The sequence below is a fragment of the Bos mutus genome, chromosome 13 (assembly GCF_027580195.1).
Source record: "Bos mutus isolate GX-2022 chromosome 13, NWIPB_WYAK_1.1, whole genome shotgun sequence".
NCBI lineage: Eukaryota > Metazoa > Chordata > Mammalia > Artiodactyla > Bovidae > Bos > Bos mutus.
Window position 1 is genome coordinate 566,713 of NC_091629.1, and position 12,592 is coordinate 579,304.

General features: G+C 50.4%; 1 protein-coding gene across 2 annotated transcripts in view; it reads right to left on the reverse strand.

Moving 5' to 3' along the window:
- Window positions 1-12,236, reverse strand: part of CAMK1D (calcium/calmodulin dependent protein kinase ID) — a 396,366-nt gene extending 384,130 nt beyond the window's left edge. Inside the window, exon 1 of one of the 2 annotated variants that reach the window (XM_070380877.1) lies at window positions 11,328-12,236. In XM_070380877.1, the coding sequence (XP_070236978.1) occupies window positions 11,328-11,419 (92 nt within the window). In that variant the 5' untranslated portion in view covers window positions 11,420-12,236. The remainder of the gene's footprint in view (window positions 1-11,327) is intronic. The other variant, XM_070380876.1, reaches the window with a different exon arrangement.
- Between the last annotated feature and the right edge of the window lie 356 nt (window positions 12,237-12,592).

Here is a 12,592-nt window from a genome sequence, read left to right on the forward strand (position 1 = left end):
TACAATGTGAACAGTCGTGGCGGGGTCCTGGGAACATGGGCTGTGCTGGTGGAGGAGGGGTGGCGGGGGGGGTCACAGAGGCAGCACCACAGTCGCATCTCTTTTAGGGCCCAGGCCAGTCTAGGACCCAGTTTTGTTTTTTGTTTTATGGATGTGTGTGTGTGTGTGTGTGTGTGTGTGTGTGTGACTTGAATCTTAGTGTCTGTGTGTGGTTTGAATCTTACTTCCCTGAATCCTTGACCCTTGCGGTGGAAGTGCAGAGTCTTAACCCCTGGACTGCCGGGGAAGTCCCTAGGACCTAGTTTTTTATCAGTCAGTGGCCTAGGATGTCTCTCCCACCTTGCCACTCTTGGCCTTCAATTTCCCAGTTTGCAACTCATTTGTGCCTCCCCAACCCCCACTCAACTAAAGATCCAAAACCACAATTACCTACTTTCCTCCTGTCTTCCAGCCAAACTGCTAGTTCTTATCAGTTTGGCGTGGGAGGAAAAAGTACTTTCTTTAAAATCACTTATACCACAGATGGCTGATCTCTGAACCTATTTCAAGGCATTTGTATCTTCTAATGTTTTAAGGCAAATTTCAAGCAGCCATTTTTATCAAGGTTAAAGAAACGGGAAGAGCCCTGGGGATGGGGGGCATGGGCCCTAGGGTGTCTGCCATCCCCATCACCCCACCAGACCTCTCAGCTTAGCCCAGCTTCATTTCCTTCTTGCTTTTTCCCCACAACACTATGGGTCTTGGCAGGAGGGGACAGCCTCGTGCGTGGGGCAGGCAGGAACATCACTTGAAAATGGGGGCTGTCCGAGATTTTATTGAATATGGTAGCTTTAGGATTCCATTTATAGCCCCAAATCCGATTTGGTGTAAAAGCAATTTCAGTGATGGGAGCCGTGGTTATAAAGGTCCAAGAGGAGGGCCTCTCACCAGTAAAACTGTTGACACTGTCCAGCTGAAAAGCCTTTTCTGTCCCCGCTCACCATGTTGCAAAGATACTAATAAACTGTGACCCCAGATCCAGTTTGGCCATCAAAAGGGCTAACAGAGAAGTTAAGATAAGGGATTTCAAAGAAAAACAAATATCATATATTAACATATATATATGTGGAATCTAGAAAAATGGTATAAATGATCTTATTTGCAAGACAGAAATAGAGACACAGACATAGAGAACAAATGTATGGATACCAAGGGGAAAGGGTGGGATGCATTGGGAGATTGGGATTGACATATATATACTATTGATACGTGCATAAAATAGATAACTAATGAGATCCTAATGTATAGCACAGGGTACTCGCTACTCAGTGCTCTGTAGGGACTTAAATGGAAAGGAGATCCAAAAAAGAGTGGGTAGATGTATATGTATAGCTGATTCACTTTGCTGTAGAGCAGAAGCTAACACAACACTGTAAACCAACTGTACTCCAATTAAAAAAAAAAAGATGAGGAATTTCACCTGATTCAGACATGAGCTCTCCAACTGTTATGCCTACATCCTGCAACCTGGGGAATTAAACTTCTGAGATCATCTCCCATCCCCCATCCAACAATCCCTGATAAGGATGCTGTTGTTCAGTCACTAAGTCGTGTCTGACTCTTTGCAACCCCAGGCCTCTTTGCAGCATGCCAGGCCTCCCTGCCCCTCACCATCTCCCAGAGTTTGCCCATGTCCATGTCTAAAACATCCTGATAAGGATAATTCTGAATAAACTGTTATGTCTGTTCATGTGGTATATACCTAGAAATGTTCCTTTTTGTTAAATTCTCCAGCATTAAAATAAACTGAGTACCTACAGAATTTAAACTTACAAAACTCCCTGATATTTTGGAACACTGTAATCGACCAGTTACTTCATTCTTCCAAGCCTCATGTTATTTTCAATAAGAAAGCAAAGCAGAAAAGACTGAAGCCATTCCCAGAAAGGAGAAGCACCTTTCAGCTGCAAGAAGGGCCACAGCTGCATCAAGATCTAAGAGCTGCTGGAGAAAACAGAAACTGCAGTTAGAAGAGGCTCTTGCACAAGCTGATGTAGAGATAGATTGAAGAAAAAAAAAAAAAAAAAAACAGCTCAGGGTGCAGGGAGAGGTGCAGAGACACAAAGCTGATGAGATAACCCAGGGAAGGGATGAGTCTGTGTACACAGCAAACTAGGTCACTCAACACTCGAGCTGGCCCAGAACACGCTGGGGGCTGAGTCTCTTGCTGAACAGGAGCACCAGGTGAACCAACCAGCCTCCTGTGGGAAGCAAGTGTTGGATGGTGCAATGCACCCTCCAGATGTGTGCAAGTGACCTCTGAGGAGCAGTGTGTCAGCACCACAGAGGTTAAAGAGACAGAAGGAGCACTTACTGCACACAGATCTACAGCCATGTCCTGCCCTGAGTGGTTTTCATACACCCTCATCTAATGTTCACTGCAACCCTTAGACTGGGTGCAAGTCTTACCCTGTTGTGCAGATGAGGGCACAAGGCTGAGAATGGCGAAATAATTTTTCCAAAACCATATGGCTGGAAAGCAGGGGACCCAGGATTTGCACCCCTGTCCTGGGGACTTAGAGCCTCCGTTCTTAGCAGCTCAGTACTGAGCTGGGTGGAACATCCAGCGAATGTTCCCCCCTGGTTGACTGAGGACTTGCTGTCAGTTTCTTAAATCAACTCAAGGGGGAGGTTACGTATACACCGTTCTGCATTTATACGCCAGGAGCTTCCAAAAATCAATTTCCAACAGACAGGGACTTCCCTGGTGATCTGGAGCTAAGACTCCACCCTGCCAATGCAGGAGATCCAGGTTCGATCCCTGGTCAGGGAACTAGACCCCACATGCCACAGCTAAGAGATCGTGCACCCAAAATAAATAAATATTTTTTTAAATTTCCAGCAGATACTGACATGTTTTTCACAGCACTGGCCCTGAATATCCAGTCATCCTCCACCACAGCTGCTAAAGGCAACTGGAACTTGATGACAGTTGCTGTTTACTCAATCCCACTTGTGCCAGGCACCTCACAGGCATCACTGAATCCTTACAGAAATCCCACCAGGCAGCAACTTCCATCTCCATCTTAACTCAGAAAGTTGAAGGATGGGTACCAAGAGGGATACAGGTATGAACGGCCGTGCCGGCGCTGCCTTTCTATCATGGTTCACTGCCTCCCCGTGCCTCCCGGCCTGGCCTCAGTCAGAACGCTGTCTTATAGGCTTATCCTCAAGATTTGGTGTTAACTAGAAGTGGAATTCCTCCACCTCTGAATGGATTTGAAATATGAAGAAAAACAGCACAAGACTCGTAGCCGACCACCGGAGACAGGGAATGGACTTGGCATGGAATGAAGTCGGCCTGTGGCCTCCATTTGGTCTGGTTCGAACATGAGGCATCCACATACTGCATAACAAACATCTTAAACAATGAAGCAGGATCTAAGAGAACCAGCCCAAGGAAAAGGTGACCTCCTGCATCACAGGGGGTCACAGGGAGGTGCCCAACGTGAGCAGGATCTAAGAGAACCAGCCCAAGGAAAAGGTGACCTCCTGCATCACAGGGGGTCACAGGGAGGTGCCCAACGTGAGCAGGATCTAAGAGAACCAGCCCAAGGAAAAGGTGACCTCCTGCATCACAGGGGGTCACAGGGAGGTGCCCAACGTGAGCAGGATCACAGGGAGAACCAGCCCAGGAAAAGGTGACCTCCTGCATCACAGGGGGTCACAGGAGGTGCCCAACGTGAGCAGGATCTAAGAGAACCAGCCCAAGGAAAAGGTGACCTCCTGCATCAAAGGGAGGTGCCCAACGTGAGCAGGGGTCAGCCCAGGAGGTGACCTCCTGCATCACAGGGGGTCACAGGGAGGTGCCCAACGTGAGCAGGATCTAAGAGAACCAGCCCAAGGAAAAGGTGACCTCCTGCATCACAGGGGGTCACAGGGAGGTGCCCAACGTGAACTGACAAAGAAGGTCACGTTGGCATGTCTCCCAGGGTCCACGTGTCTCCCCGTTGTCACATGTGCACTGAACGGACCATCTTGAGTCAGAAAACAAACTTGCATCTGTTGATGAGGGCTCCAGGCTTCGTGCTGGCCACCCATAAGCGGCTCCTTCTTCAAATGAAGGAACGTGTCCCAGGGGCCGTGGGCTCTCTGGCTATTCCTGCAAACTCTGAGGAGGACTGGAGGTAATATGAGGTCCTCGGTCTACCCTTGTGGGTGTAAGTTGACCAATAACGTGACAGTTCCTTGCTTAAGCAGTGCTAAGCCCTCCCAGAGAGGAGAGGAGGAGATGAAGGAGAAAGATTGAAGGGGATTTATGGAGATTTATTTGGGGAAAGGAAGGATTAAAGGGATTTATGGAGACCTAGCCAAAGAAAAACTCAACAAGTTAACCCCTAAAATCCTCCCCTGAGAGAACACGAATGTCCACCTGCCAAGTCTAATTACTGTCCACTCGGTTGCCAAGTTTGAGCCGGAAATTTCTACCAGAGACAGTCTTCATTAGCCCCTCCAGGAACAAGCTCTAAAAAGTTCAATTTCCCAAATTCCACCCTACTAATCTGTAAAGCCATGAGAGTTTGTTATCTTTATCGCAACAGAGGAAAAACTTCTGGCTTTTCCTCTCTAAACACAAAACATCCTATCAAAGAAAGAAGTAGCAAGAGTTTCTCATGTTTATTATTTTTCATAGAATGTTTGGGCTTTAAAATCTCAAATCAGGGAATTCCCTGGTGGTTCAATGGTTAGGACTTGGCGCTTTCGCTGCCCAGGGTGCGGGTTCAATCCCAGGTCAGGGAACCAAGATCCCGCAAGTCACATGGTATAGTCAAAAAATAAAGTTGGAGATTTAAAAAATAAAAATAAATACATTCACAAATCAAGTAGCAGAGTTGTAGGTTATAGGTCCACCTGTCAGAGTGATCTTCCTATTGATAATTCTAGAGGCAAAACATGGCATTTTCACAGAAAGTTAAGCAATTCATCCAACTACTCAAATGTCAAGGCTATCATGACCTCCTTCCGTGACAGAAAAGGAGACACTTCAAGAGTCATCCCAAATACAAGCTCTTGGAAAGAAATAGATTAGCCTAAAAACCTAAGGGACCCAGGGAACCTCCCTGGCGGTCTAGTGGTTAAGACGCCCCTTCCAATGCAGGGGGCACAGGTTCCATCCATGGTTGGGGAAATAAGATACCACATGCCTTGTGGCATGGCCAAAACATTTTTTTTTAATTTCTAAATAAACAAATCCAAGAGTTCCTCACAAGAAAAACCCAGGAGCCCAAAGGATGTGAGCTTTCCCTCCAAACTCTTTCCAAGAGCTTCCCAGAACACAGACAGCCCTGCTGTGCTCAGAGAGCAGGTGCTCAGAAAATTCTTGGAAAAAAACTGACCAAAACCAACAAGTGGTATCTCTCTCTCAACCCCAAATCCCAGGCAAATCTCACAGCCACACCCAACCCACCAACGACTCCTATTGGCTCTCCTTCCATATGTTTCCAGAATCCAGCCACTTCTCATCACCTCCAGAGCTGCCCGCTCTCCCCGCCCTCCACTACCATTCTCCACCCTGCAATTGTTTCCATAGCCTCCAAGCTAGTCTCCCTGCTTCTTCCCTTGAATCTGCCTGTCCATTCTTAACACAGCAGCCGCGGCCACGATGGAAACACCCAAGTTATGTCAAGGTACACCTCTGTTCAAAACCCTTCAACATTTCCTATTTCTCTAGAGCAAAAGTAGAGTCTATTACCAAGAACTTCCCTGGTGCCTCAGACAGTAAAGAATCTGCCTGCAATGCAGGGTTCAATCCCTGGGTCAGGAAGATCCCCGGACAAGGGAATGGTAACCCACTCCAGTATTCTTGCCTGGAGAATCCCATGGACAGAGGAGCCTGTTGGGCTGCAACATGGGGTTGCAGAGTAAGACACGACTGAGCGCTAACATTGTCACTTTCAAGGCCCTTTGGCAACCTTGACCAACCCTCCCCAGCTCCACACCTCACACCTGTGTCCCCTCAGCTCCAAAGCTCCTCCTGATGCTCACTCACTTTCAGACACACAAGCCTCCTTGAAGCTGGGCCTTGAAAACACCAGGCCTGCTCCCACTCAGGCCCTCAGCCCTTGCTGTTCCCTTCAACTGGAACATTCTACCTTCATCTCTTCAGGTCTTTATCCACAGATTAGCTTCTGGGCCAGGCCCTCCCTGGCTACCCTATTCAAGCTCCCATCACCCCACCCCACCCTACCCCTGCTCCCGCCCTAGAAAATCCCATTTCCCTGGTTTATTTCTCTCCCTAACGTGTCTACTATGTAACATACTCTTCATTTTCCTGATTCATATTTTTCATTTTCTGGCTTCCTCACCAGAGAATGAGAAAGAAATGTGAGCTCCAGGAAAGCAGGCATTTGTGTCTGCCTGTTCTCTGCTGTACTCACCCCCATCAGTGCCTAGAATATAGCAGGTGTTTGATCAATATTTTTAAATGTACAAGAGGCTGAATTTATATCGTGCCTTAAACAGAGGGCTGAGACATGCAAACTTCTAACCAATACTGCATCTGGAATACCCTCTAGGAGAACTCTCAGGGTTGCCCACCCCTCTCTGCTCCTCTTGGAGGAGCATTCTTTCAAATGCTTCTCCCAGACTCTACAACTGTGAGTAGTCCCAGAACAAATACTCTCAAAACAGCCAAATACACAAATCACCAGGAGGAGATCTGCAATCTCCCCCTCCCCCAATATCCATACACCACCACTCTACAACCCGAAAAGAACAGGTGAGTCTGTTTTCTACCCAGGCCTTCAGATAAATCAATCACGTGTCCTCAACAGGTGTATTGACTGAGCAATTTCAGAAAAAGGCATGTAAGTATGATACTAGTGAGAAAAGACAGTGCTGGCCTCACAGGAATTTCTATTTATACTCTTCCTAAAGCAGCACCCAGCAGGCACTCATTTCATGAAGAAGCAAAGGCATTGTGCTACTGACATCAAGTGGGGTAAGAATTCCTGCCCTGAGCTATGTCACTTTGCTACTAGCCTGGGCATAAAAATGTCCCTCCAAATGGACCAAGCTGTCCTAGCTACACATGAAAGCTACCAGAAAATTATAGTGTGTGCCTCTCTTACCCAGACAAGCCAAAAAACTTTAAGGTTGTAAGAGCACTTGAAAATCATCCCATCTTCTCTGCCCCTCTGATTTGACAGGTGATGAAGCTAAGACCTGGAGAAGGCAATGGCACCCCACTCCAGTACTCTTGCCTGGAAAATCCCATGGATGGAGGAGCCTGGTGGGCTGCAGTCCATGGGATCGCGAAAAGTCAGATAGAACAGAGCGACTTCAATTTCACTTTTCCCTTTCATGCATTGGAGAAGGAAATGGCAACCCACTCCAGTGTTCTTGCCTGGAGAATCCCAGGGACGGGGGAGCCTGGTGGGCTGCCGTCTATGGGGTCACACAGAGTCAGACATGACTGAAGCGACTTAGCAGCAGCAGCAGAAGCTAAGACCAGTCATGTGGACAAATGATCAAGTAGCCCACAGGCCACACACCTGACCAGTGGCTGAGCCAGACCTTGAACCCAGGCCCAAGACCTCCCTGGTGCCCGCTCCAGCCCCCTCAAACAGCAATTATTTCAACACAAAACGTTTGGTCTGTAAGAAAAGCATGTATTCATACCCTGCAGAGATGAATGTCTGTTTTCTAGGACGCGCCATTTCTGTGCTCCAGGGGAAAGAAGGTGTATTGGAAGAACCATTCTGTGCCAACTATCAAGGTCTTTTCTGTTCAGATGCCTTTCATGGTGTGGAAATTATAGAAGCCACCTCCATAAGTCTGGGGTAATTCCTGCACACCATGGTCAAAGCTTTCTTCCCATCCATATCCTTCTTCAGATGGCCTATTTTCATTTTCTTGGTTTAGAAGACGTGGAAAGACATCTACCTATGGTAGAGATGGCCTGAATGGCCTCAGCAAACACACCACAGAAATGTTTATCACTCTTAATGTTTAAAGAGTGATAAAAAAGAAATGTTTAGCACTCTTAATTGCTGTTACACAACATTTATGTGGTCTCATTTATTTGGGGTACCAGGGATCTGAAAACATGGCGTTGATTAATAAACAGTATTTAAGACGTCCCACCTTGTTTGAAGGTAGGGTTAGGCCCTGGGATTTCCTTTCAAAGGAAGACACACCGAAGGCAACAAGTTAAGAGGTTTCTCCGGAAGCCTGGCTCAGGGTGTATCAGAAAACCCAGGTCCAAACCACCCAGTGGGTCCTTTCCCCTACACTGACCTTTGCTTCCTCCAGCTCTTTTCCCACCCTCGAGGCCAGCCTTCACTCTCATTTGCCGCCCACCCTCCAACAAGGTCCTGCTCACCACACAATCTAAATGGCGTGACCCTTTGGCCTTCAACAGTAAACCTTCTGCTCCACAGGGAAAGGTACCTGAACCAGGCAGCCAAATATCAGATTACAAGATCTGGCCAAGTGGGTGCTCCTTGGGTCTTTACAATGCTTTTTCAAAGGCATTTTAACAGCTGACAATCTGTCTGCTGGAAGGGCTTTCCTGCCTTAGGATCTTAAAGGCATATGGTAAAAGTGTGACAAAATGGGCTTGCAGAGTACCTTGGAAATGAATTCCAATTGTTAGTGTTGAAGCCCTTGACTGATGCTAGGTTTCACCGCAAACAAGACCCCAAACTCAAAATTCACACTGATAGGAGTAGAAGTGACATCTATTTAGACTCAAGCTAAGGTTGCTGGACTTGGCCCCAGGGGAAACAGGAACCCTGAATTTTGGACAACTTCTAGAAAGTCCAAGAGACAAAAAGATGTTGATAATCCAAAAGCTTTGACAAGTTACATGTCTGGATGACAGGTTACCCTGTGATTATGTTTTAACTTAATATTAAAATTAATATAATTCTTTAATGTTAAAATTAGCCTTCTAAATACAAAAGTTAGTCAAATTATTAACATTTGCTGTTACATAATCCACAGAGTGGCTCAATCCCATATGCATAATCATAAGTTGTTCTGCCTAGATTTGAGTATCAGCTCCACTTAATAAGTAGCTCCTGTTTAGCAGGTCACTTAATTCTCTTTGCCTCAGTCTTCCCATCTGCCAAGTGGGGATAACTGTACATACCTCATCAGGTTATCATAAGAATAAAATGAGTTAATACCCATAAGGCACTTAAGGTATCAACTGGTACTTGGTATTCATTTAATAAAGTCACCTACAATTACTACTACTATTATTATTATCACCATGCTATTGAGTGAAAACATTTTGATCATTTTATTGTTTGTGTTTTGCTCTTAGGGAACTCCTGCCAGCAGGAAGGAACCATAGCCTGAAGCTCCTCTTCAAAGAACCCTTTCTAAGACAGAAAGCAAAGCTTTGGAATCCTAACAGAGACCCATCCCCAGGTTCTAAGGGGAACTTGGCCAGAGTTCAAGAGGCTGTTTTGCAAGAGCTCTATGTTCTTTTCGGCACCCATCAAGCAAGTCCCCATCCTGCCCAGAAGTGGAACCACCACAATCATCCTCAAACAGTGCCGACCACAGTAGAGCCACTCAGTGAAGCCACAGCTCACTGGGCTGAGCATCCCAGACCACTGAAGAGGTACAGCCTCAGGGCTCTCCTGGGGAGCAGGAGACAGTCAGGGGAGGTTACATCTGTTTGTCTGGAAGCTGCAGGCGGAGGGACCAGCTCCAGGAGTTCCGGTGAGGATGCGCCAAGCAACGCATTTTCCTACCTTAGGACTCCTCTCTCTCCAGCCCCCTCATCCTCAGCCACATGAGCATTCTCAGGATGACCACAAAGGACACGCTTCTTCTTTCTCAGCAACTTAACCATCTCAAAGTCACTCCCCCAAACCCAAATAAACCTCAAGGGTAATTTTCTAAAGTCCTGACCAAACCTCACCCCTTACCTGCCCGTGCTAAGAGGCAGCACCAAGCCCCTCTCTATGAAAACGCAAAGCTCTGTTTTCTTTCCAACAAAGACAAAAAGTCTACACCCACAGGTAGACTGGGTACCTGAAGTGAGCACAAAATCTGGGAGACCCTATTCTCATTCTAGGTAAGTGTGCATCCCCAGGATCAGAAGCATGGAGGGATGCTTCAAAACTTGGCTTTGGGGGACCCACTTCAGATATTGGGGTGGGGAGGGAAAATGACCAAACAACTCAGTGGATCCTGAGTATGGGGCAGAAAACAATCTGGGTTTGAAAATATGGTTCTGGAAAAGCAAACCAACCACAATGACAAGTAAAAGGGGATTAAGAAGGCAGGAAAGAAGAGCACCCTAATTTGTCTTATGAAACACCTCCTCTTTCTCTTATCAGCTTGACCAACACCTCCATGAACCCCTGCAAAATGTTCGGCTCATACAGCACGTATGTGTGTGAATATATATGCTTACATACTGATCACATGAGGGGAGGCAATAACTCCAACTCCAGGTTCTTCCAGCGGCAACCGATCCTCTTTCAGTATCAGTCTCCCTACCTATTCTGAGGCGCTTCGAAACAAAACAAACAAAAACCAACTCTTGGGCAGAAAAGGAACAGCAGCTGAATGGAGCTGCACATGCTTGAGCCTTCCTGACATCGACTTCTGGTTATTTCTGCTTTCTTGAGATCAGCCACCAGCCTCGGACTACACACAGCCCTGGAAAGGAACCGTGGGTACAGCGACCCTCGCGGACCCTCCTTGGTGACCCGCACTCCAGCGTGTGCTGCTGAGCCTGGTGAAATGGACTGACGCTCAGGTAAGGCTCGGCCCACACGTGACCCTGCACACTGCGAAATTCCTCCCTTCCCTAATCGCGCGGCCATCCAAAGTCTTGCCTACATCGAGTACGTGCGGATGTCAATTCTCTAAGAATACATGATGTTAGAACAGAAATGGGAATGCCCGGAGCCGGATTTCCTCGTGACCACGTCTCTCGCCGACACGGTGCGCCCGTGCACACGGTGAGTAGACGCACGCAGCCGGTAAACAGGAATATCCACCATGCTCAGCCCACAGTCACGCGTGGGGAGAATGAGTCGAGAGGGCGGCGGTGTCAGGGAAGTGAAAAGTCGCCGCCTGCGACTGTCCCCGAAATCCCAGGGTCCCCCCCGCCCCCGCGCGGCGCCCACTAGTGCACGCGGGGCGCAGACCCACGCGGCGGGCACGCGGGGGGCTCCGGAGAGCCGAGAACTGGACAATGAGGACGCGGCGACCCTCTGGTTCCTGCCGCGGTGGCGGCGACGGCGGCGGTGGCAGCGAGAGCCACCTCTGCACCCGCGGCCGCTGCCACCTCCACCCTCTTCTCCCCGCTCCCCACTTACGTTCCGAGGGTCTCCTTGAACTCGAAGATTTTCTTGATGTCTTCAGCTTGCTTTTTCCAGGAGGAGCTGCTCTCGCCGTTCTCCCGGGCCATGGCAGACGAGGGCGGCGTGCGCGGAGGGCGGCGAGGCTGAGCGGCCAGGGGCGCAGGGGGCCGGGGTGGGCGCGCGAGGAGGGGGCACCGGGGGGCGGCGGCGCGGGTGCAGCGGAGGCGCGGGCGGCGGCGCGCCGGTCCAGGAGGGCTGGGCGGGCGGCGCGGGGATGCTCGGCGCGGGAGCCGAGGAGACTTTGTGCTGCGGCAGGGCTTCCTCTTCTGCAGTTTCCTCTTTCACTCTCGCCGCCGCGGTCCCTCCCTGGCTCTTATTTCTGCGCGTCTTGGGCACAGACTTCCTGCCGCCGCGCGCCGGGCTCCTTTGCTGCCGGCTGCCAGCCTCACTTTCTGCTACTTTCTTGCCTCCCTTCTCCTCCCTCCCCGCCGCCCGCCCTGCTCCCTCCCCCCTCCTCCTCCCGCGGGCTCCCCGCCCTCTCCGTGCTCCCCGGCCGCCTCCCGCCTCCCCGCCTCCCGCGCGCTGCCGCCTTCGGGGATGTCCTGCTCCCCGGGAGCGCCGTGCCCCGGGCGCGGGGGCACCGCCGTCGCCGCCCGGTCACACTCCCAGCCGCCGCGCGAGCCCTGGAGCCCGGGAAAGGGCAGGTGCAGGGAACCCGGGCAGGTGCGGAAGCCGAGGAGCTTGCTGAAGGACCCCGGCCCTCCGGGGCTGCCTAATTAATTCTGCCAAGTCAAGTCTCGGGGGCGCGAGGGCTTTCCTCCCTAGCGGCGGGAGGGGGCGCCTCTGCGCTGCGCTTGGACGCGGCTGGAAGGGGGCGGGGGTGCAAGGCCGCCCGGATGCGGGGCGCCAAGGGCGGGGGCGTCCTCCCCGGGCGTCCTGGCGCGGCGCGGGGCTGGGCGGGGGCCGGTTGTTATGGCGACCAAAGGCGGCGGCGGGGATGCTGGCGGAGGTGGGCGTTGACTCGGGCCGCGAGGCGCCGGCCGGTGGCTGACGCTCCCGGAGCCTCACGACTTGGCGACTGGAGCTAATTCGCATTGCACCAAAATCGGCGCTCGAGTCCAATTACGGCCGGGGGAGGGGGCCACGCTGCGAGGAGGGAGCCGGGAGCCCTGGAGCCGGGGACGCGCAGGGCGTGCCAGGCGCTGCATCGTTTTCCCTTGGGGAGCTTTACTACCGGGGTTATCTGGCGGCCGGGCGGCGGGTGGATTCGGGCTCCGTGC